The sequence below is a fragment of the Ruditapes philippinarum genome, unplaced genomic scaffold, assembly GCF_026571515.1.
Source record: "Ruditapes philippinarum isolate M1 unplaced genomic scaffold, ASM2657151v2 ctg1426_1_1_1_1, whole genome shotgun sequence".
Taxonomy (NCBI): Eukaryota; Metazoa; Mollusca; class Bivalvia; order Venerida; family Veneridae; genus Ruditapes; species Ruditapes philippinarum.
Window position 1 is genome coordinate 86,601 of NW_026859550.1, and position 24,991 is coordinate 111,591.

General features: G+C 32.6%; 2 protein-coding genes across 5 annotated transcripts in view; one reads left to right on the forward strand and one right to left on the reverse strand.

Moving 5' to 3' along the window:
- Nucleotides 1-19,168, reverse strand: part of LOC132756938 (intraflagellar transport protein 88 homolog) — a 29,420-nt gene extending 10,252 nt beyond the window's left edge. The window contains exons 1-14 of one of the 3 annotated variants that reach the window (XM_060748077.1): nucleotides 19,038-19,168; nucleotides 16,459-16,580; nucleotides 15,734-15,802; nucleotides 15,134-15,329; nucleotides 14,359-14,431; nucleotides 13,775-13,865; nucleotides 12,602-12,706; nucleotides 11,241-11,343; nucleotides 10,622-10,736; nucleotides 10,092-10,323; nucleotides 7,159-7,185; nucleotides 3,099-3,169; nucleotides 2,590-2,776; nucleotides 1,089-1,175 (exon numbers count right to left, since the gene is read on the reverse strand). In XM_060748077.1, coding sequence (XP_060604060.1) covers nucleotides 1,089-1,175; nucleotides 2,590-2,776; nucleotides 3,099-3,169; nucleotides 7,159-7,185; nucleotides 10,092-10,323; nucleotides 10,622-10,736; nucleotides 11,241-11,343; nucleotides 12,602-12,706; nucleotides 13,775-13,865; nucleotides 14,359-14,431; nucleotides 15,134-15,329; nucleotides 15,734-15,802; nucleotides 16,459-16,569 — 1,467 coding nt within the window. In that variant the 5' untranslated portion in view covers nucleotides 16,570-16,580; nucleotides 19,038-19,168. Of the gene's footprint in view, nucleotides 1-1,088; nucleotides 1,176-2,589; nucleotides 2,777-3,098; nucleotides 3,170-7,158; nucleotides 7,186-10,091; nucleotides 10,324-10,621; nucleotides 10,737-11,240; nucleotides 11,344-12,601; nucleotides 12,707-13,774; nucleotides 13,866-14,358; nucleotides 14,432-15,133; nucleotides 15,330-15,733; nucleotides 15,803-16,458; nucleotides 16,581-19,033 lie in introns of all 3 variants that reach the window. The other 2 variants (XM_060748078.1, XM_060748079.1) reach the window with 2 other exon arrangements.
- On the forward strand, nucleotides 19,141-21,858 carry LOC132756939 (F-box/LRR-repeat protein 21-like). Of its 2 annotated transcripts, none has more exons than XM_060748082.1 (2): nucleotides 19,141-19,220; nucleotides 19,935-21,858. In XM_060748082.1, the coding sequence occupies exon 2, from the start codon at nucleotides 19,963-19,965 to the stop codon at nucleotides 21,349-21,351; it is 1,389 nt and encodes a 462-aa protein (XP_060604065.1). In that variant the 5' UTR covers nucleotides 19,141-19,220; nucleotides 19,935-19,962; the 3' UTR covers nucleotides 21,352-21,858. The 2 variants fall into 2 exon arrangements, with proteins under 2 accessions (XP_060604065.1, XP_060604063.1); XM_060748080.1 differs by lacking the exon at nucleotides 19,141-19,220 and adding an exon at nucleotides 19,261-19,474.
- The last annotated feature ends 3,133 nt before the right edge of the window (nucleotides 21,859-24,991 follow it).

The window sequence follows — 24,991 nt, forward strand, 5'->3', positions numbered from 1 at the left end:
ATAAAATTATGTACACATGTTCTATTTCTTAACTTATAGGCACAATGATTTCAATTAATGAAATAAATCTCGAGTTTGAGTGCATTGTGCTATAATATAGATTATTGTAGTAAGTTATATGACCATTCCAGTCTAAGACTTAATACAAATGCCGGTAGGAATAGTTCTGACAAAGGTTGTTATTGTGTGAAAATGGGCCAGATGTATTTATTTCCATATCATGGCAATATTTCATTCTCCTAACTACTCAAAAACGATAATTACCAATTTTGAGCAAAACATAAGCTTAAATCTCCAACACAGAAAAAAAACTTCAAAGAAACTTGTTCGTATATTCATTGCGGATTCAAACATTTAAACTTTTAATCAAACAGGTAAAAACATGTAAAAAAAAAATCAAATATTTTACAATCTGAAAAGAACTTGAATTCAAAACACTTATAAAAACCTAAGAGTAAGAGGAAACAAAAAATTAAAATAAGAAACTTTACAACCTAACAATTACCTCAAGGTCATTTTTCTATAATTCAAAACCATATTTTAAGAACACAAAAGTACTAAACTTTATGAATGTTTGATAATAAAAATAATATGCTAATATTTGGTAAAAAAATTGCAAAAAAAAAAAAATATTTTTCTTAAACTTTACTTTTAATATTATGAGCCTATGTATAGTGCCGGGGCAAAAGTCTTGATATTGACAAACTTGATTGAGAGTTACTTCACGATGCTACAGGCCAAATATCTAACCTCTAGGCCTAGCAGCAGAAGTATATAAAACTGAGCAAAATGTATGGAAAGAAACAATGAAGTCCAGTAGAAACTCCTTAATAATCCTTAACAATTAATTATACCAATCATAAGATATTGTTTCGTTTTTCAAACTTTCAAAGTTCCTTGCCTTTGCCAACAGTATGGAGCCAGGCCGACCTCAGTTGGACCTGATACTATACTGTTAGCTGACCAACAATCAATTTTCATCTTGATATCCGTAAAATTGATAATGGATAGTTCCAAAAATAAAAGCTGGACAAGTCCTTTACACACATTCAGCAGTTTTATCATAAATATAAATAAACAAAGCTTACCAGGAAGTACAGAAAGCTAAGATTTGTTGCTGCAGTACACGCAACTTTTGAATCTTTCTTCTCAAATGACTTCAATGTATCTATTGCCTGAAAACAAATATTTTATCATGAACAAGGCATCTCATCTATCAATGTATTATATCCTATTACCATATTCTCCCATATATCCCATTACTGTATTCTCCCATATATCCTATTACCATATTCTCCCATATATCCCATTACTGTATTCTCCCATATATCCTATTACTGTATTCTCCCATATATCCTATTACTGTATTCTCTCATATATCCTATTACCATATTCTCCCATATATCCCATAACAGAATTCTCCCATATATCCTATTACTGTATTCTCCCATATATCCTATTACTGTATTCTCTCATATATCCTATTACCATATTCTCCCATATATCCCATAACAGAATTCTCCCATATATCCTATTACTGTATTCTCCCATATATCCTATTACTGTATTCTCCCATATATCCTATTACTGTATTCTCTCATATATCCTATTACCATATTCTCCCATATATCCCATTACAGAATTCTCTCATATATCTCATTACTGTAGTCTCCTGTATATCTCATTACCGTATTCTCCCATTACTGTATTTCCCCATGTAACCCATTATTTCCCATATACCCCATTACTATACTCTCCCATTTATCCCATTACTGTATTCTCCCATTTACCTATTACTGTACTCTCCCATATACCCCATTACTGTACTCTCTCCATTACTGAATTCTCCCATATACCCCATTAAGATATTCTCCCATATATCCAATTACTGTATTCTCCCATGTACCCCATTACTGTATTCTCCCATATATCCCATTACTGTATTATCCCATATATCCTATTACTATATTCTCCCATATATCCCATTACTGTATTATCCCATATATCCTATTACTATATTCTGCCATATATCCCATTACAGTATTCTCCTATATATCTCATAACTGTACTCTCCCCATTATTGTATTCTCCCATATACCCCATTAGTGTATTCTCCCATATAAACTATTACTGAATTCTCCTATATATTCCATTATTTTATTCTCCCATATATCCTATAACTGTGTTCTCCTATATAAACCATTACTGAATGCTCCTATATATTTCATTACTTTTTTCTCCCATATATCCCATTACTTTTTTCTCCCATATATCCCATTACTTTTTTCTCCCATATATCCCAAAAAATGTATACTTCCATGTACACCATTACTGTATTCTCCCATATGTCACATTACTGTATTCTCCCATATATGTTATTACTTTATTTTCCCATGTACCCAATTACTGTCTTCTCTCATATAACCCATTACTGTATTCCCCCATATATCCAATAACTTAAATTTCCAAAAAACCCATTTTTCCCTTTTTTATTTTCTCTTTAAATTTAAAAATTTCTTTTTTTTTCCCCCAGCAAATCAAAAAAATAATAATTCCCCATCGAAATAACATATTTAACAATATACGAACCTGGTTGAAATCTTTCTGTTTGAGGAACATGATAGCTTTGTCAATCTCGAGGTCGTGAGCGAGGTCAATGTACTGCGAGTTCTTCACTTGCTCCACACACCAGTCGTACCCTGCGTCGAAACTCACCTCTATAGCTGGCGAGATAATCTTTGCTGCAGTCTTTATACAATTCTCAGCCTCGTATTTCCTAAAATGTTAAGGTTTATACACAAATTTGATTACTAAAAAAACATATAAAAAAACGTTAAGAATTTCAAATATTAACCCATACATCATTATTTAACTATTAACCATTAGTCTTTATATTATAAAACATTCTTACTTTTTAAAAAGCAAATTTCATTTGCCTACTTAAAAGTATTGGGTTTTTAAAATAAAAAACCAAATATTTTTTTTTCAAAAATGTAAGTTACAGGAAACGACTTTGGCTTTATTAAATTTGTCCCAAAAAATAATTGAGCGAAAAAAAAAAAACAAGCAATTTCTTTACTGAAATACATGAGTTTTACCTTTCTCTTTCAATCTGTCGTAATGAATCATTCTTGATCATCTCCAGTACTAAATTATACTGTTTATCTTCCTGTAATTATATCATAACAATAACTTTAATATTAAATAATACATAACAAGATGTTCATAAACAAGCAACATTAACATTCAATAATGAATTAATTAAAGAGATACATGTAGTACTCTTATAGCAGAAAACAACAAGAGCTGCAGCAAGGACAGGGCGCTAGACCATTCTCAGTGCTTGATAATAGAGTACTATAACATTGTGAATTTTCAATTTTTTTTTCTTTTTCTTTTCTTATTTTTTTTTTTTTTTTTTTGATAAAGGAAATAAATGCTTTTTTTCCTGTCAACATACATTCCACTTCGACTTTATAATATCAAAATCCCTTTTTAAAAGAACACCTGTAAAAATCTATGCCCTAAAATTTCAAATTGGTCCAAAAATATAATAAATAAAATATGTATTTTGTGCAAAAAAGTTAACATAAGCATTTTCCATCAAAGCAATAAATATAGAAAAGCAGTAATGCTATTTGTGACACAATATTAGTACATACAAGTGATTAAGTGTCCAATAAATTATAATATTTCTTTACTTTCCATAAATTTTGCTACTTATATTATATACAAATCATTATTTGTAACTAAATACAATTTATATTTGTTTTACTCTTGGTGTACCTGTTTTTAAACTGCTTTGAATTTGGAACAGTCCATTCAAAGTTTAATTGATTTTAATCATCAAGAATAAAAATTGGAGCTACCAACAATATAGAGCCTCGTCAGACAACACTGATGTGTATGCTGGCCTAGCTCAAAGGCTGATCACTTTAAGTTCAATTTGGTTTATACAGAATTTACTTTAGTTCGATTGTGTAGGAAGCTATAAGCTTATAGACACACTTTCGAATCTGTTCCTGGAACCAACCAGTACTAAGCAATGTGTGTAAAGTTTCTTGCTCAATGAAACAACGACTTGCCCCCGACAGGGTTTGAACTCATGCGGCTAGCGATCATTAGATTACTAGTCCCACGCGTTAACCACTTGGCCATGCCGCCACATAAGTTCAATTTGTTAAAAGGTTTGAAACCTACATACAATGTATAAATATAAACATAGGGTAAGGTTCCATAACCATTTCCTTATGACAGACATTTGGGAAGAAGTCTTTGCACAGTGTTTTCTACATATATATAATCATGTTAATTTTTCTAGGGTTATATTGATTATTATTGTGTTATTTCCTTTATCTTTGAAAGCATTATACGATTTTCTATTACATCTATGTTAATAAGATATATAATTAACAAACTAGAAAATAATAAAATTAACTTTCTCTATGCAAATGCATAAATATAACGGCTAGAAGTTTCTGATAATACATAATGACAGAGATATCTGATTTCTATGAGTAAAGTTGTGAATTCACTTAATTTCGTGGCCATGAAATTTCGTGGTTTTTATCATGCAGAAAATTTTCATGGTTTCATTAATTTGTGGACTGTCTATTTTTCCAGAAGGTAAAATGTTAACAATGTAATGCAAAATAACTTTAGAGCAGACAAAATGAAATTTTGTTGGATCTTATATTCGTGGATTGACCTGTCCATGAAAACCACAAAATTAGTGCCCCATGATAATCGAGTATTGATTTTGCAGTAATATGGTAATAGCTTTTGATTCTATATTTATATAAAATTCTTCATGAACTGTTAATAAATTTGAATGATACACCCAACATTAATTATCATTTTGTATTTCCAGTCACTTAGATACAAAAGAAGCCGATATGAAAAAAAAGAAGTAATCAACAAGAAACTGTTTTCGGTAAACACATATCCCCCGGAAGCATACAACTTAAGACTATGGCAATCCTGAAACAGTTTCAATCATATCCAAGACAGGGAACCCCATCATGATTATTGTAAATTTTGTCTAAATGAGGTTATAAACTGTAACGAAATTTTAATCACTTTTAGCTGTACTTAAGCTGTATTAAATAAAATTCATTAATTGTCAGTGCTATTTGTAAATGGTAACAAATATTCAACCTACAGACAGAGATACTTAATTTTAATAAATGCAAGGGAGATAACTCCAGAAAAATGGCCAACTTAGTTTTTTTTATACTTATTTATTTTAGTTTGATTGTCTAGTTTGATTGTACAGTCACTTAAATGTGAATAATGTTTTATTTTTACTCGTATAGGTTTTTATCTTTCCAATGATGCGAAATAATTTTATTCACATGATTTTATAGTTTTAAGAATCTATTGCTATTCAGTGTAATTTTACGGGTTTAAAGGGAAAAGAACATTTTAAGGAAATTTTTCTGTAAAGCAAAAAATCAGAAACACTTAAATATTTTAAAAACAAGATTAGCAATAGTTTCTTATTTTAGCAATTTTAAATTGTAATATGCATATGAATATGGAATGAGAAGAGAGGTAACTCTGTAAGTGACATTGGACATTCTTGCAGAGTTGCCTCCCTTCCATTAGATTAACCCTTTCCCCCATGAGCATATTGTGAAAAATGGCCATTTTCACTGAAAAGCCTCCTCTAACAAGTTCAAACTGCTATGAAACTATGGAAAATGCTTCAATACTAATCAAACTTGGCACAAATGTTGACTGGACCATTGCCTTTGGAACGACATGCTCGCGTCTTAAATTTCCTGTTACCATGGCAACGATGAGGACAATCTCAAAATTGCCAAAAAAATCACTTTTTTGCCTCGATTTTTTCCATCAAAATTACTCAAGTGCCGTGCAACTTCTCAAGGGATTGGAGATAGAAGTTCAAAGGCTTTTCAGCGTTGATTTACACGCATATCTATATAATCAACCTGGGGTCATTTTAACCTCTCAACAAGTCCAAAAAATTTTCTGGGCGATGAGGGGACTCCGCCCCCCTTCGGGGCAACCCCCTGATGTATTTATGGATGGGTGACGGGCGCCAGAAAAAAATGGGCACTTTTTTTTTTACAACATTCTCAAACGAAAACAGTGTTTGGGGTCTACATAGGGACATTTTTTCACTGTTGAGGCCTCAAAAAAGGGGGGGGGGGGTCAAAAAAAGCCGTCGAAACACCTATAATAAGGGAAAGGTTAAAAATTTTTATAGTCTCTTGTAATTCTGATGAATGGCCGTTAATAATTTTATTTAAAATTACCCATTGAATTGTTTTTATTTGTTATTTTGGAGAGACTCAAATAAAAAATAATTGCAAAAGCATAAGTTTTTTGAAACCCCTTTTTGAATCCGTTCCTGCCACCAGAAAAAGCCATAGTGTAAAGTTTCTTCTCATGGAAACATTTTCCCCTAACAAAATTTACCCTACTGGCAGCAACCTAAATACAGTCTGATGGGGAAAATCTCGGCCACGCCACAACTTGTATTGGTAAGAACTGTGAAGCCATTGATAGAAAGTTAAATCAATCTTAACTTCACAAATTAGGTTAACATAAATACTGAAAAAGTCCATAAAAAGGGTAGATAACTGTGGAAAATGGATGCCACAGTTTCTCACAACATATCAGAATCTTAGCCTCTGTATTGTTAAAGAAAATATCAAACTTTCGAGAATAGTGTAATAATATGGTTGGGCAAACAGTTCAATTACTTTGGTAAACATCTCTTCAAATGGAACAATGCAACATTTTGCACATGAACTTAAACATGTTCTTCAATTTGAAAGTTTTGATAAACAAAAATACATTTAATTACATTTCAAAATCAAGTAGATTTATAGACATGAAAAATATTTTTTCAAAAAAGAAAAGAAGAAAAAAAATCAAATATCATTTCCTAATATTTAATAATTATCTACAAATGATGTTATTCTTAAAGGGAGAGGGAAGAATATAAAAAGAATAAAGCATAGGATAATATCATTCTATTACAAGAACAATAGTAAATTAAGATTTCATCTAGTCCAATTAAACTTTTCTCAGGTATCTTCTATTTCTTAAATATCTGTATACACTTAAGTTAGGTTAATTTCCTATACATGTAATAATAATAAACTGTGCAGCGTATTTATACAATACCTGGCTTATTTTATCATCATCTTTATCCTAAACCATGAAACACAAAAATCATATCTTTAAACAAAATGTTCTTGTGACATATTCATAAGTTTAAATATGATAATTTCAACCTTCATTTCCAAATCAATTTAAATATATACATAATTATACTAATAATACATTGATCTTTGTTCTCAATTTTCTTTGTTCAAATAAATAATTACAAAAGAAAAACCAGTATCTAGAAAGAAATAAATACCACATACAAATAATAATTAACTAAAAATTCAATTAAAGATGCCAAATTTCATATTGTCAGTCCACTACAATCAATAAGAAGTAAGAAATACAAAGCATTAATATAACATGCAACAAAAACCAAAATTATATCTTTATATTTGACTAACATTTGACTGCCCAGGGAAAGATAAATAATGAGCAAAAACTATTTAATAATGTGTAAGCAAAACACATAAATAATTAAATCAGATGAATAAATTATAAACTATTCATTACAAAAATGAAAATAAATCCTACTAATTTATACAAGAGCCACAAGTTGGCTAATATCACTCACCTGAGAAAATGAAAAAGTATAAATAAAATGCTCCCAAGGAAAGAACCATTTCTGACCCCAGGTTTGTTAGTTTGTTTTTCTGTTGTTGTTTTTTTTTTCTTATGCCAATTTCAACATATTTTCTGGTCATATGACAGCAATCAATCCACTTAACCAGCTTTCCTGGATAACTAACCAGCAATTAACATTTATTCTCTTAACCAATTTTCCTGGATAACTAACCAGCAATTACAAATTTCTCCCTAAGTAACCAACTACTAATCTGAATTAGCTGTGAGTGACAAATGACTGTTAGACTCAATGTCTGAGATAAATTTTCCCACAAATTTTTTGCCTCGCCCGAAATACCCAGTGACCCCTGGTTTTCTAATCTAATGATCTTGCTATTATTGAGGTGATCATACCTGTGAAGTTTGGTCAATATGTTAAATGTGGTTAAGGAGAAGATATTGTTTAAAGATATTTAGGATTACGAATAGAAAGTTGGACATTATGCTATCACAAAATCTCACTTCTGAGTACTTTGTGCCCAGGTGAGCTAAAAAAAATAATAAATGAGAAATAAAACCATAGGGAGGCTACAATTTAAGCAGATGAGATCACTACTACAGCTTACCTTAGTGTCCTAAAATTCATAAACAAAAACAGCATTTAATTATATTATGGAAATACAGTAACAATAGCAAAACAGATCAATTTTCAACATCATAATATTGTTACAACCCCCATCATTGATTAAATCATTGATAAATTAATTCATTACTATATTTGTGTGTATTACCGACCTTCACATTCAGTAAAATTTAACAATTGCAATAAGAAAGACCATGAAACAAAGCTGTTTTTTCTTCATTCTGATGACTGTTCGTTAAATAATCATCAATTAATTTGTTTGGTGTTTGTGAGAATTTTTCTAGTTAGCAATATAAAGAAAGCAAAATCATGTTATTCTAACTGAAACTACATGATGGGTGTAACATGAACAGAAGTAGGAATATTCCACCACAAAATAGATTTAACAAGAGCTGTCCGTAAGACAGCGCGCTCGACTTTTTTATTGCTTGCCAATAAAAAAAGTTTTTGCAGTAAAAGGCAATACAAGAATCTCTGTATTTTTAAAGTGAACAATGGCCATGAGCATTAAGATATTTAGTGAAGAATTATTTTACTGAATTGTGTGATACCCTTGAACACTGCAGCAAAGGTTGAAATGTTTAAGTCAAAAGAGGGCTGGTAAGAAAGAAAAAAAAACTGAGTTGAGCCTTAAATAAATTTAATAGTATTATACTACTGATTTTAATTTCAAGTACAAAAAGAGAAAAATAACTAGTTGTTTGATACCCTTGAATATTACAGCAATGTTTATATGACATAATTTATGGTAAAGTGAACAAGTGGATAGGAATGAATTTTTTTAGATTTTTTAAGTTTTTTAGTGCGATTGCCTATAATACAAAACATTGACAGTTAAGGGCCATAATTCAAATAAAATCTTTGACAGAATTACCTTCTCCTGGACATGTTTGGGAATCATGATTGTAAACAAGTATTCCAACTTTCAAATTAATATCTCAAACAGTTCAGTCAAAAAGTGGACTGGTACTAAAAACTTAACCAAGATTCTAAGTCGATAAAAGGCCTTAATTTTTAAAACAAATCCTTGACAGAGTTACCTTCTCTTGCGTACAGATGGGGTAATGATGTGAAATAGCATTAAAAGTTTCAAAGCAATATCTCAAAGGGTTAAGGCAATAAGTGGATTTTACCCATATTCAATGTATTTTCTAAGTCAAAAAAGGGCATAATTCTGTCAAAAACCTTGACAGAGTTATGTCCTCTTGTCTGTTGATGAAGGTCGTGATGGTAAACAAGTATGGTCAGTTTCAAAGCAATACCTCCAATGGTTTTGAAATAAAGTGAGGTGGTACAAAAAACTTAACCAAGCTCAATACACTTTCTAAGTCAAAAAAGGGCCATAATTCTGTCAAAAACCTTGACAGAGTTATGTACTCTTGTCTGTAGATGGAGGTTATGATGGTGAACAAGTATGGTAAGTTTCAAAGCCATACTTGTAATACTTCTGAAATAAAGTGGGGTGGTACGAAAAACTTAACCAAGGTGTGACGCCAACGCCGACGCTAACGCCGACGCCGACGCCGGGGCGAGTAGGATAGCTCCCCTTTTCATAGAAAAGTCGAGCTAAAAACCTTGGTGCTATTTTAAGATCACACATAATGACACACTGTGTAACTGTACTTATCCAATGTGGTAATTTAGACTTCAAACACATTAAAACAAGGGAGACAACTGTGCAATTTTCATTTTCAAAATATGTGTGTGTATGTGTAATCAAATCACTGTGTATAACCGTACTCACCCCGTGCGGCAGATATTTATCCTCATCGTCAATCTTCAGATCTACTGTGAGAAGTTTCTGGAATGCCCTCTTCATCTTTTCACGATCGCCAAGGGCAAAGTAACACAATATCAGGTTGAAACCAGTTTTAAAACTTGGTGCCTCAGACATAATGTGCTCAAAAGAAGTGATAGCGTCACTGTACTGTCCCATTTTCACAAACACAATACCAATGTTCTGCATGATTTTAGTCCTAGTGAAAACAGAACAAGAATAAAATCTACTGTTAACACAGACTTGCATAGATCTTTCCCAAGACATTGCATAATTTTGAAGAATATTTCATAAAACTCATTATATATTATTCTATGCCAAAGTTTATGGAAATATAACATATCAGTTTATAGCTATTACCCCCTGATGGAAATTTTCTTGATAAAAAACACCTATTGCTCAAAAACATACAGGTGGAATGCCCCCACATTCCACTGTCTACATACGGACAGCAAGACGGACAAACAAGGGCAAATCTAAAAGAAACAGCAACCAACCTCATTTCTTTGTGAGAGTTTGGAACTTGATCCAGTGACATTCTGTACATCTTAATGGCCTTTGGGTAGTTCTTCTGCTTGAAGTAAATGTTCCCCATATTCACTTTCAGTCGACCTGAAACATATTATTCATAGTAAAGTACAGTATCTAACATCTGATTTTAAAGACTCAATATATTTGCAACAAAAATACTGAAAACCTCACTTCAAAAAATAAAAATTTGGATATATGACCTGTCATTAAATAGCTTTTCCCTAGCATTGTCCATATTTTCAAGTTTGACTGTAGTGACAAGGGTGGCACATGTTTTATGAAAATTTTTACTCTTCATATATTAAATCGGCAAAAAAAATGTTCTAACTTGAAATTTAAGAATATTATGAGAAACCATTAAATGACTGATATACTAAAAGCAGACTCTGAAAATCAAACAATACTTAGGTTAACCCATTGATGGCTTAAAACATTGATGGCAGCTAAGTTAAAATCAATAGTTGCACACAAAACCTTAACTAAGTGTCCAGTGATGACTACACACTCACAAGTTAGATAACCCCAACTATTATTTAAGATACTTGTGCTAAAAGTCTGAATCCAAGATGTCAAACAGAAACATACCTGCATTACTGAACATTTTGTTCTTTACAATGACCTGGTATGTATTCAGTGCCTCATTATACATCTCATTGGCAGCATATTGGTTGGCCAAGTTAAATAGTACCTGAAATATTTAGTTAAAATTCAATGAAAAAATATAATAAGACATCTAGCTCAATTCAGTAACACTTGCAGCATTTATGGTAAACCACATTAAAAAAGATTGTTCTCCACAGCAGAGTTTGACTATCCACTCATCTTCTAATAACTACGAGTAGAAATTAACTAAGGATGAGTAAAGCTCCCAGCAACACTTGTTCAGCAGAACATGTGGTATTTTTAGCGTAAAACAATTAAATATCAAGTCTTAATTACACAAAACAGAATCACTAATTCATGTATTTGTTACACAAAATGAATGCTGATTTATAACATCCAATGCTTTCATACATAAGGTAAACAGCTGACTGTAAAGTCATATTTGGCAAAATATAACAAAATATGTTTCATATGCAGGTGTACAATAAAGCAGTTATTTGGAAAATATTATTAAAAAAAAAAAAAAATATACAGTAGAACTTCGGTAAGTCGAAGTTGAAGGGACTTGCGTAGAAACTTCGACACATCGGGACTTCGACTCATGAATTTCACTCAATTCCATGACAAAATTTCGACCCATGACTACTTCTAATTATAACATCTATAACGAAACCTATTTCATGTTTTTCCATCATTAATCTGATATTTTATATTTTACAATGATATATATAGAATGTTAAATAACTTTTTTCACGGCTTATTATTTGGACTACCCGTTGACGTATACAATAGAGTTACAAAAGGCGTAACAATACGAAAGGGCGATAACTAAATCAGCTCATAATAAATATTTCACGTGTTATTCTCACGCGACACCGGGTCACGTTTACAAATGAAAGAAGTTCTTACTGTTTACTGTCAATTACCACTACGGCAATTAAAATAGAAACGATTAAAGCATTTTATCACACATTTTATCGCAAACAAAGGCTGTTTGAACACACGGCTGTGTAATTAACACCTGTCACACAAGTTGATTGGAAATAGTCTTCGCAGCCAGCTAAGGTGCGAAAAATATCTCTAGATCGAAGGTGTCACAATTATCGAACGACTTCGACTTATTTGTGGTCAATTGCACTAGATTTACTTTATATGGACCACGAAAAAACTTCGACACCTCGAAAAATTCGACACATAAAATCTCGACTCATAAATAGGTTTTTATAAGGAATATATAGGGGAAAAAATTGGGACTTTCATTTTTCTTCGACACATCAAGAAAATCGACTAATTGAAGTTCGACTCATAGAAGTTCTACTGTATATAAAGAGCATGCATCTTACCGAATATGTTAGATCAAGGTTAATCTGATCTCCCATGGACATCTGTTCTCGCTGTCTCACCAACACTCTTTCCTTACGACCAGCTTCCTTTGCCTTCTCTAATGCCTACAACAGAAAATATGTTTGTATATGATCGATATGTGACATGCATAATTTACTGGTATATATGTAGAGCTTTGTAACACCACCAAGTTCAGCGACACAAAGTTACTATACAGATCTGAATGGCTCTTCTGATGTTTGATACTTAAGTGTCAATCATTTCTGTGCACCAGGTATTATCTGGCTTTGTTGACAAATCACTGAAACGCTAACTTGAGGTTGAATTTTCTAGATACCAGATTATAATTTTTATACCCCATTGTAGGGAATAAATAAACCAAACATAATTTTCAATGCTTTCTGACCTAAGCATTTCAATTAACAGCAAAGTATGTTTATAAAGTAAGTAAAAATGTAAGTTGAATAAATTGTCATGTAACAGAAATGGACTATCTTAACTGCTTAATAATAAAGCAAGGAACTGGAAAAAGCAGAATTTGTTTATATGTGAAAAGAAAATTATTTAATAAAATCAAAGTCACAGTTATGGGTTCTGGACCCACAATTATGAGGTGAAGTTTTCAGAGGATTCCTTCAATAGCTTTGGAGATTAATCTTGCATGCTAAACCATAAGAGTTCTCTCATAAAACAATCTCATTAAATAATATCTAACTGTCACTCCACTACCCTTGCTAGGTAGCGAAGAGTAACGAGTGAAAACTATGATCTTACGATTTTAATGAAATTGCTCATAAAATGAATATAATTAAGTCAATATCTAGACCAGAGTTACTGCACTTGGAAAGTGACTTACAATTAAGCTCTCAAAGACATTTTCAAAGTTTCAGGTGAATACCATCAGTGGTTAATTAGAAATTAAGCTTGCACACAACACTTTAACCAAGAATTTTACACCAATGCCCTGGTAAGCAGAATAGCCTCCCGTTTTTTAAAAACAAATGAGCTTTAAATAATTTAAATTATGTGTAAATGTTGATCAAAGGAGGAAATCAATAGAATAGCCTAACTTTTTTGTAAAAAAATGAGCTAAAAATAAATGCAACTGTGGGAAGTAACATCATCATAAATAAAGCTATATCCCTCAATGATCAACTAAGAATGTATCTTACCAAATTTAGTTCTCCACGACTGTTACCAAAGCAACTCTCCTCAATAAGTTCATTCACTTTCTTCTCTAACTGGCGGATCTTTTCTTCAGGACTAAAATGAAACATGTTTGCCATAACAGTTTTGTTATCATTTTCAAAGTTATCTAAGGAATACTTGAGATCCATTTCTTATTATGTGATTTACGTGAAAATTAATTCAGTATCATGGTATATTATAAAGTCTTTTGGCCATTTATTTAAGCAAGACTTTGTTTTTATCTTTCATATTAATTAATATTTCTTCTGAATAACACAAGCATGCCCATGTGTCAAACAGGAAAAAAGAAGTTACATCTGATGACAATGAAAGTGATTAGCCTTTGCCAATAGTTTAGTATAGTCCGTGAAATCTGACAACTCATCAGGCTCTATACTGTTGGTTGCTCTACTTTTGTATTTTATTCCTGAAATTCCTGAATTTTCAAATGGACTGTTCCAAATTAAAAGATGGGCAAATCAATTACTAACATTCAGGAAGTTAAGGTTTAAAATAACAATATTTTCTAATATGTACAGATCAATCACTATGTTTATTAAATACATACCTGTCTTCAGGTTTAGGCTCCAAGGGTGGCGCTGGACCAGCTGCTTGGTTGAGAGGATCAAACCCAGCAACTCCTGTAAAGAAAAATATATAAATACATACAAGAATTCAGAAAAGCCATTAATAAAACTGATAATTAATCCAGGGACAATTATCATAACTTCTAGTATATAAATAACCAAAACACTGTTTAAAGGACCGTACATCAAACAAAACAAATAGCAAAAAATTTAAAGATCATGTATGTTGTAATTAAGGATGTGACAACACTTAAGGGAAATTGTAGCTTACCAAAGATGCCATCTTTTTTTTTATTCTGTCTGAATGTAATGGCACACAGTATTGAAATCCCTCAAAATTTTTGAAGGTCTGTTCCAAATTTAAAGCATGACAAATTCATTACAAAACTTCAACATGTTAAGGGTTAAAATAAAAACACAAAATAAACTGCTTTAAATTCATGGCAGGACAAATTGATTATATCTATTCAGCAGTGAGAGGATTTAAATTAGATTTTTTTAACCATTTGAGCCGCGTCACGACAAAACAAACATAGTGGGTTTGTGACCAGCATGGATCCAGACAGGCCTGCTCATCCACGCAGTCTGATCAGGATCCATGCTGTTCGCTTACAGACCCTATAACAAGTACAGAAACTGAAAGCGAACAGCATGGATCCTGATCAGACTGCGCGGATGCGCAGGCTGGTCTGGATCCATGCTGGTCGCAAACCCATTATGTTGGTTTTGTCCTGACGCAACTCATCTCTTTCTTACCTCTTTTCCCTACAGCAGTATAACCTGCTGCCCTTACAGCTGTCATTGGTCTAGCCTGGGGATCCTGGCCAGCTGCTGCACCAGTTATTGGACGTCCCATTGAGGAGGGACCAGCTCTACCCCCTCTCATAGCAGTTCCCATCCTTGCACCACCAAGTACAGGAGCCCCTGCCCCAGCTCCTCCTCGGAATCCAGTCTAGACAAAAATTCAATATTGTTTTGCAGATGTACTAAGAAAATTATAGAAACCTAATCATATATAAATGAAAGCAAAGATCAGCAAGGAAGAGTAATGTCGAAAGAACACAACTTTGAAAATATCCAGCCACAAAAACTCCAAATAAACATATAGGAATGGCACACCAGTGGGGGATACTTCATTTTTCTTTTTCAGCAAACTTAAGCGCTTCTTTTCATTAAATGCTTCCCAACCTTTACATCTTTATCAAAACTATAAGAAAATCAATAATGTTATGCTGTTTGGCTTTTTTGCCAATAGACACAATGTGCACAAGGCCATTCTTTATCAGAGCTTTGTTGTCTTATAACTGTGATGCTTAACTTGAATAAACAATGTAAATAAACACTATCATCACTTACAGGGGGTGGACGTCTACCATGACTTGTTCTCAATACTGCTTTCTGAAAACTTGGGTCATTGGCCAAATCCTGAAAATTTGAAATAGAAACACTATGAAAAATTAAATCAGACCAGATTATTATAAGACTGCTCCCTTATATAATGTTATAACATAAGTTTAAAAGTATGAAAAAAATATGTAGATCAAACAAGAGAAGTTAAATCTTGAGTATTTGACCAAAGATTTAGATTATTATAAATTCACTGATCACTAGCTTATATAATGTTATAACATAAGTTTAAAAATTTGAAGAAAAAAAATATGTAGATCAAACAAGAGAAGTTAAATCTTGAGAATTTATAACAACAGTACTCTCCTTTAGACTATATCCTATTTGGTTTTTTTGGTTGGCTTTCATGTTATACCAACACAGTAGAAGTCACATGGCGACTTTCTAGATTTTCTGGTCAAAAACGATTTAAGATGCATTATTTCAGGCACTAGCAGGAACCTGAGTAGGACCATCAACATTCAATTGATCAGCTAGCTTGGTAGCTTCCTCACATGAAAGAATCCAAAGTCCCAGGCTGGATCAAACCCATAGTGGTGAGGGGCAAGTGATTTGATGTCATCAACCTTCACCACTCAGCCGCAAAAGCCCCTATATAGTTCATTCGATCTTTTCATACCGAGAATGTTTCATTAAACCAATTATTTATACTGACGACTTAACTTGGTACTTACATCAGTGTCTAGTGTTGCATTGTAGTCATTAAATCCACCATAGACATCATCTTCATCTTCTCCTCCTAAATGTACTTGCTCCATCATGCTCATACGATTAACACCGGCCATACATTAACTACCTGCAAATGACGACAATCAAATTACAGCCTTAGCAACCAATGAAATTCCTTGATAATACAATAGAGCACTTAGCTAATCCACAGTTAAGTTTTCTCAAATTTTTCATGTCAAGCAAAAAATTACGATAAATTATAAACTTACACAGTAAAGTTTACACTGCACCAGTTTTGTCCTTGGCACAGCCCCCACCCCTCCCCAATAATACAAAAGAATCCCTATGTATAACAGTAGGCTAAAATATATTTAGATTAGTGACCTACATGTGTATGACACATCTGTAACCCATCTGAATGATCTGTGTTGGACTGTCTACAAGTTAAAGTTGAGAATAACAAGTGTAGTGGCAACAAGACAGTGGACAAATGTAATGAATGGATTGATAATGCAACAATTAAGTTTTCTCTCAATTTGATTCTAGAATAAGATTATTGCTATGCAATTCAAGACACCCACCCCCATTTTTCGCTAAAACTTGCCCCTGTGCCTGGCAAAATTTCTGGGGAAAGGCCTGGACATACATGTGAAAAACAGGGAGATTTTTTAATTGACATAGACATAGAAGGAAATTTTAAAATGAAAAAGAGGGAGATTTCTTTTTATTTTTAAATACCCCTTCTTCTAAGAAAGATATTTGAAAATTTGACAGGAGAAAGAGGGAGTCTCATGCTTAAATAGGGAGACATCACAAGTATGATTCAAGATAATGTTTTTATTTATTTTCTTTAATTTATGAGTACTTAAATAAATTACATGTATACATTGTATATTGAATACAAAAGTCAGTATTTCCCCTCTCTCAATATCTTCAAAAAAGTAATTTATAAAAAGGTAGACCGTCCGCGCAAATTAGCTTTTTCGCATTTAATGTCTATAAATTTACAGATAGAAAAATCTGTAAAATTATAGATGGTCCATAAATTTACTGACTGTCCGTAAATATCATGAAATCCTAGACCTGACAATTCACTCAACACAGCCACATACTACATACGGCCATTTCATGTTTTATAGCGAGCTCGACGAGCTGGCCCGAAGGGCCTGCTCGCAAAGCGAGCTTTACGGTAACGCGAGTACCTGCTAAGTAAACTAAGAAAACTTTCGTTCGAAGGACCGAATTGGACACATCGCAACTTTTCGAATTTAAAGATAACGATAAAAACTGAGGAATTCTGACTGAAAACGGATGTGTAGACTGGTCACCCGCGCACATCTATGGGAACCACAATTGGACAGGGAACCAGAACAACGGAAGCTGTGTATAAAATAACGAATGACAGTTTTAAAACGTAAAATGTAAAATGAAAATTGAAGGCGCCATTTTGTTTGAAAAATCTGATAAATAAAAACATTTTTTTGTCGAATTTTGTTGTGAAAGCTATCTAGAATGAAAGAAAATGGTCTAACTAAGAAAATGTATCCGAACACCAATATCTTTTATTCAGTCGTTAACGCTGTACAGACGTTTAAAGTATTGTTTACGTGACATCACAATGTAGCGCCAAACAACATGTGCAAAACAATCAAATCAAGTACGCTATTTTAATGTCGCAAACGTTTTAAATTTAACATTTATTTCACTTTTAATAATCTTTATTTCGCTTGAAAAATTATAGAGTGAAATAAATTAAACAAACAAAGTTTTATCAACGTTTCCAGAAACTCGTAATTCATTTAACGACAGGGGCGGAGCCATATTTAACACAGTACGTGTGACGTCACACGCACTCGTCACTGCATTTGAAATAAAAATGAGCGATTATTTCATACTATTTCACGTTAAAAGTACATCGAGCTCGCTTTGAGGCTTTGCCTTTTTCATATTATCTATTTGTACAAACATTCTTGCTATGAAACAATACACAATGACATAATGGCAAATTATTTAAATATGATTACTTAACGGAAGCTTACCTTAATACGGGGAAGTCAAAGACCGGGCCCGCGAAGCGGGTCCGGGCTTTGGCTTGCCCGGCTATAGACTACACGTGTATATTTAAAAGAAAATCAAATAAAAAACAATTAAAAAATATATAGAATTCTATACCTATCAATGAAATTTTCAGTGTCAGTTCTAGTCAGGCGCCGCCATTTACAATGTAACTCCATGATAATAGGCGGGGTATTCCGAGAACGGAACAAATCTCAACTTTTCGGATAAATAATAAACGTCGAGTGTTCCGAGTGAAAACGGAAGCGGTGCATGTTATACCGAATGACACCATTAAAACGGAAAGAATGAAAGGAATTTTTAACGACTTCCCCGTGCATAGGCTTTGCCTAATTTCATATTAAACTAAAGTAACGTTTTGACAGTCATGACAGTGATGATCATTATGATAAATTTGTAAATAACCACATGAGCATGTAAGTTTTCATTGTGCCAACTTTCATAAATGATTTGTAACAGTCTCCATATTTTCATTCAGCCTGTAAAAATGAACATAAGCAATACTCACAAGAAACGCCGGTTTAAATTTATTTTGTTTATGTTTAGTGCTTGTCTATGGAATTTGGTATGCATTCACTGCGCATTTGTTCTGCGCATTTACGGAAGCAGTCCATTAGTAGCGGAAGTGTTCGTTCGTACACACAATTTAACGTAACAATAAACAGAAAAAGTGCACGTAACATATTTTTAGGTATAAACAAAAACATTTTTCCGTGACAAAATGTTAATATGCAGTAATCGTTATAAGTTTATTTTGTCTGATAATATGTTGTTTCACACGTCTTTCCTTATCTCTTATTATCTCCTCTTTGACTTTGACATTTTTAACTTCATTCTGTACATTCGGATCACCTCGCCAATTACTCATAATCACGGTCTGATTACAACACCAAAGTAAAAGATTGCAGTAGTTTGTTCCTGGCAATTGACATAAATAAAAGCAAGGTAATAATTAATTTTCAAACAAATACTTTTTACTAAACAAGACTACATACCAAATTTTTTTCTAAGATATGTAGATTCTAATATCTAAAAAATATATTGTCATTGTTGTATTTTTCACTACAGTAACTCAATAACTATTCAGTTGACAGTCCATTTATCCGTGATCAGGTGGTTCATATTTTATGCAGTGAGTGGTGTTATCTAAAACTCATTCTATGATGGGAAAGCGACTCTTGCATCCCCGGTTTGTATGTCCAAATCCTTGAGAGGCACAAGGCTGTGGCCTAACACTTTGTTCCACCAATGATTGCATCCCTGGTTGGTATGTCCAAATCCTTGAGAGTCACAAGGCTGTGGCCTAACACTTTGTTCCACCAATGACACTGGTGAACACCTGAAAACACTGCTTAATTTATACATATATGTCATCATGGATACATTTTTAATTTCATATTTTCAGAAAGTTTGTTTGGAACTCAATAGAAAGCATGAGTGAAGGAACTGAAGAAACTATTGCTGAGTGGACAAATCTTCCAGAAGTTATTCTAGGCAACATTTTCAGCTACCTTCCAACTGTCGACAGACTTTGTATAGGAGGAGTTTGCAAAGCTTGGGAAAATGCTGTTCACAGACCAGAGGTTTGGGAATGCTTTGACTTCTCAGAGAAAGATGTTGACGAATTTGGTAATGATCTGGATGTGTTAAGAAGTGAACTTTTCTTCAGCGACTTTGATGGAAGCATTTCTGAGGCAATTGTTGAAACATATGTAGGTGTAATAAAACAGTTTGGAAGAAGCTTCAGACGCGTTAAGATTTTATTCAGAGGGAGGCATTCGAATAGGGTTTTATATACGTTGTCCGATTGCTGTTTAAATATTACCAATCTCAGTGTCCAGCGAATGCAGCAGAATGTCCAAGTTGTTAGAAATCATGATTCTTCTTACAGACAAGCAATACACAACATAATACAGCGAAATTCAAAACTGGAAGAACTGTACGTAAGAGACATAGACAATTATGCTGAATCGCAACAGAAAAGCCCTCTCCCTTTAGGAGCATCCCATTCCTACACAATTAAAGAATTAACTATTATTCAATCGTTTCAGTATTGCAACCTTGGAAACTTCATGTATTTGGTCAATCTACGAGAACTAGCACTTGAGCCCCATTTCCTAAGTTACAGCCTACTATATCATTTAGCCAGTAGATCTTTGATTAAGTTACACATCCTGGCTATCTCAAAGCATATGGAGTTTTACAATGAAGCTCTTCAAGATTGGCAGTGGCAAGAAATAAAGAAGCAAGGACCAAAGTTACGCGTTCATTGCCTTTTCAGAGTGGGACATGAATGGACTGAGAAAGATATTATATTGAAGAAAGAAATCCCAATGAAATGTCTCAAATATGCCAAATATCATTTGTTGAACTATCCAGTTTTAACCAACCTTGTATGTAACTATTCATCTACTCTTGTGGAATTTATAGACTTCAGCCACTTTTTGAAAAGTTACGAGCTCGCCCAAGGTAATCGTTCTGATCGACCTGAAATAAACAGGTGTATTTTGCAAATTGTGCTCGGATGCACTTTGCTTAGAACTTTAGCTGTTAAAGAAGTGTTATACAGCCAAAATATATTGTTTATGTTAAGTGCTAACAAAAATTTAGATATCTTTTTACGAGAGGAGCAGATTGAATATAGCGAGTTTATTTCCGATCCAATGCCATATGAAGAGTTCGATCTTATAAGTAGGTCATGGGTGAACTTTGAAAATTTCAAATTTGCTGTCTTACATATAACTAATAAGCATTGGAATTTTTACACGGAAGGCAGTGCAATGTATGAAAACTTTGTTAAGAAGCATTTTAAGCTTTTGTAATACTTATAAATGCAGCAGGCCTCCAGATCAATTAAATATTCAATGAAGCCCTTACTTCATTAGTAACAGGGCTGATAATTGATATGATGATAAAAATTGTAAAACAATGTCATAGTGTTTTAAAATGTTTAAATGTTTCAACATTCTTGAGTTTGATTTAAATTTCGTTACTCATTTCATAGGTACATTTTCTTTATATATTTTTGTGTGTGGGTTTTTAGGCATAAACCCTTAATCTCCTAGAACTGAAGGATTAGCCTTGCCACCAGTAAGTCCAATATCCACAGACTTTGTTGGCTAACTTTAAATTTTCATCTTGATATTCCCTTTATTGATAATGAACTGTTTCAAATATGGAAAAGTCCATTTAAGAAATACAGCAAGGTTTAAGGTACTGACACCTCTGAAGTAGCAATAATAGGCATTTTATGTCACCATTTATTATTGTTTTCTTACTATAAGAGAAGTTACTGTGACCATCTTTCCAGGAAAACTATAATTGGACATTTATTTTTTATACCTGATACTTTTTGTATTTCCTTTTCTTTATCTACCTCAGTTGTCAAAATCCTCTTTTTTTATTAAAATTTTGAGAAAAAGTTTATTTGTAAGAATATACCTAAATATTAGAATTTTATGTAAGATTTTTAGCTCGAATTTTCGCAGGATTATTGAGCTAATGAAGTCACCCATTTGTGGCATTGGCGTCCCTGTGGTTAAGATTTTGCATGTAAGCTAGTATCTCCATTGAAGAGAATGGATTGAAACTTCACACACTTATTCTCTGTGATTATCTTACATGATTGGTACAAGTCCCATAATTCTGATTTGCTTTTTTGCATAATTATGCCCCTTTTTGTGACGGATGCGCCCTCGCTATGTCATCTACACATGGGATTTCGTCGGCTACAATCGCGGAGGTGTCCTCAACCGAATAACAGCCCAAGAAATAGTACATGAATTTGATCCTATAAAACTTCCATACTTTATCGGGATATCTTAAAAACTTTCATATTTAGCCTTTTCAATTTCGAATTAAGTTATCCAAGTTAAAATATGAACGTATTTGATTGATAAAAACGTTGTAGCCCCCATAGTATTATTGCGCAATATGCAAATAACTGCTGAAACGATTTACCGCTGTCGAAAAAGTAGGACAGCAAATTATGCTATAATTGAGTAAGTTCAATAATTCATTAAAAATATTAGTAGGAAATAAATATTTCTCCATTAAACATTTTTTATAAACAGATCAAAAGTTTTTCGTGACTCTAGAATAACTCGCGCATTAATAAAAGAAGAACTCTTTCCGTGACTCATACCGCGGATTTAGCTGCATGAATATGCAGCAGTTATTAATAAATTAGACTACAGTACAATGGTTAGTACATGTATTATAAATATCTATTATTGAAAATGCATGGGATCAACACTTTACCACCGTGTAGTCTTTCGTGGTAATCTTTCTTGAAGGAAGTTATAATTTCAGTTCCACTTCCGATTCTTGTGTTTTGTTTACATAATTTTCTAGGTCACGATATGAGTTAACCTGCTATGAGATTATAATAGCCAACACTATTCTAAAAATAGATTCTGCATCACCTGTGCTGACTTTCGGGAGTACACATTATACATGTAATAAACCAGCGTATACTTACTTTGTTTACATGCAATACTTTAAGAAATTCTATTGTAAGAAGCAAACAAGTTGAAAATGGAATTTAGTGTGAAATTGAAAGGGACAACTAAACACTGTAGTGCTTAAGCGACATTTAAATTAAAATAAAAACGATGTGCTCTGGCCTCTACATCTTAACCTTGTAAATGAAAAATAATTAAATTTTAAAAAAAAATACACCATTAATTGCTGATGATTTTAACCAAAAATATTTTTAATGAGACATATCCAAGAGAAATAAAAATACAAATGACTAATATTTTATTGTTTATAATTATGCCCACTATGATATAACACGAAGCAATATTATTCTAATTAACGTTCTCACATGTATTATGTATTATGCTTGAAGTTTATTTGCATGGTTATATTTTAGAAATATTTCGTTGACAGTTTTTTTTCTATTTACTTATCATTTCTTGGAATAAATCAATAAGGACACTGATTTACAAGTTTGACCAGAGTTTTAAGACATAAATTTCATTCTGTATTTAAAAATTTGGACTTGTTCTGCTTGAAAGTAGAAAATCTGAATTATATCAGATTGGGACACATAAAATATATTGCACTACAAATCTCGAACTTGTATGGAACAAATTTTCTCTGTTACACCTTTTGTGGGTTTTTTTTCTCAAAAAAAGTCCGGTTGCATGTCCGTCGCATTCAGTGCTGCAGCACTTTGATTTTACTTAGATATTCTTGGTTAAGTTTTTGCGTGTAAGCTGGTATTTCTTTAGGTAGCAAGACACCTCACCCCCCAGACACTTCACCCCTCAAATTTTGAAGACACTTCACCCCTTAAGACACTTCACCCCCCAAAATCAATAAGACACTTCACCCCTCATCCATTTTTTTTCTATAAAGTAAATAAAACAAGTTGGTCAACAACAAAATGCTTATATATGTTTATATATATTATTTTTCGTATTATTTGATTAAAAATTTTGCTTATAACCTTTATTTTTACAAAATTTAAAGCTGATTTAGGTTAATTGGTTGTATTGCCAAATGATATATCACAGCACTTTCATCCATGAAGAGTTTATTGCATGTCACCTTGTTTATTCAACATGTTGATTAGTTGTTTATTCAACGGTTATCTCACAATTGATTAGATAATTGAATTAAAATGGTATAATTGTATGAAAATTAAATTTATTCTTAATAAATTAATTTAATAAATAAATAAAATAAAATAAATAAAATGAATATAAATGAATGAATCAGCTGCTTTATAAAGTATAGTAAATATAAATTATTTATCATCATTATCAGACCCAATTATCAAGATCATTCATAATGTCATTTATTAAACAAATAAATAGCACCAGTTATGTAAATTAAGCACAAGGTTAAAGCACACACCATCACGAAATGAACGTAACTCAATGATTATTATATGGTAAGGATCAAACTGAAAACAAACTTAAGAACCAAAACTTCACGAATTTAATCAACTCAAAATTTATTAGACAATGGGTTAAAACAATAAACATGCTCAATCACTATTGAATGTACTATTTAACATAGTCTACATAAATAATTGTTAAACACAAAATAAAAAAAATGAGGGGTGAAGTGTCTCAATCAAATTTCTTAAAATGAGGGGTGAACTGTCTGAGGGGTGAAGTGTCTGCAAAAAAGGGCCTAGGGTGAAGTGTCTGGGGGGTGAAGTGTCTGTAAGCCTTTCTTTAACTACTGAAGGGATGGATTGAAACTTCACACACTTGTTCTCTGTGATTATCTAACATGATTGGTACAAGTCCCATAACTCTGATTTGCTTTTTTGCATAATTATGCCCCTTTTTTTACTTAGATATTCTTGGTTAAGTTTTTGCGTGTAAGCTAGTATCTCTTTAACTACTGAAGGGATGGATTGAAACTTCACACACTTGTTCTCTGTGATTATCTAAAATGATTGGCTTCAGTCCCATAACTTCGATTTGCTTTTTTACATAATTA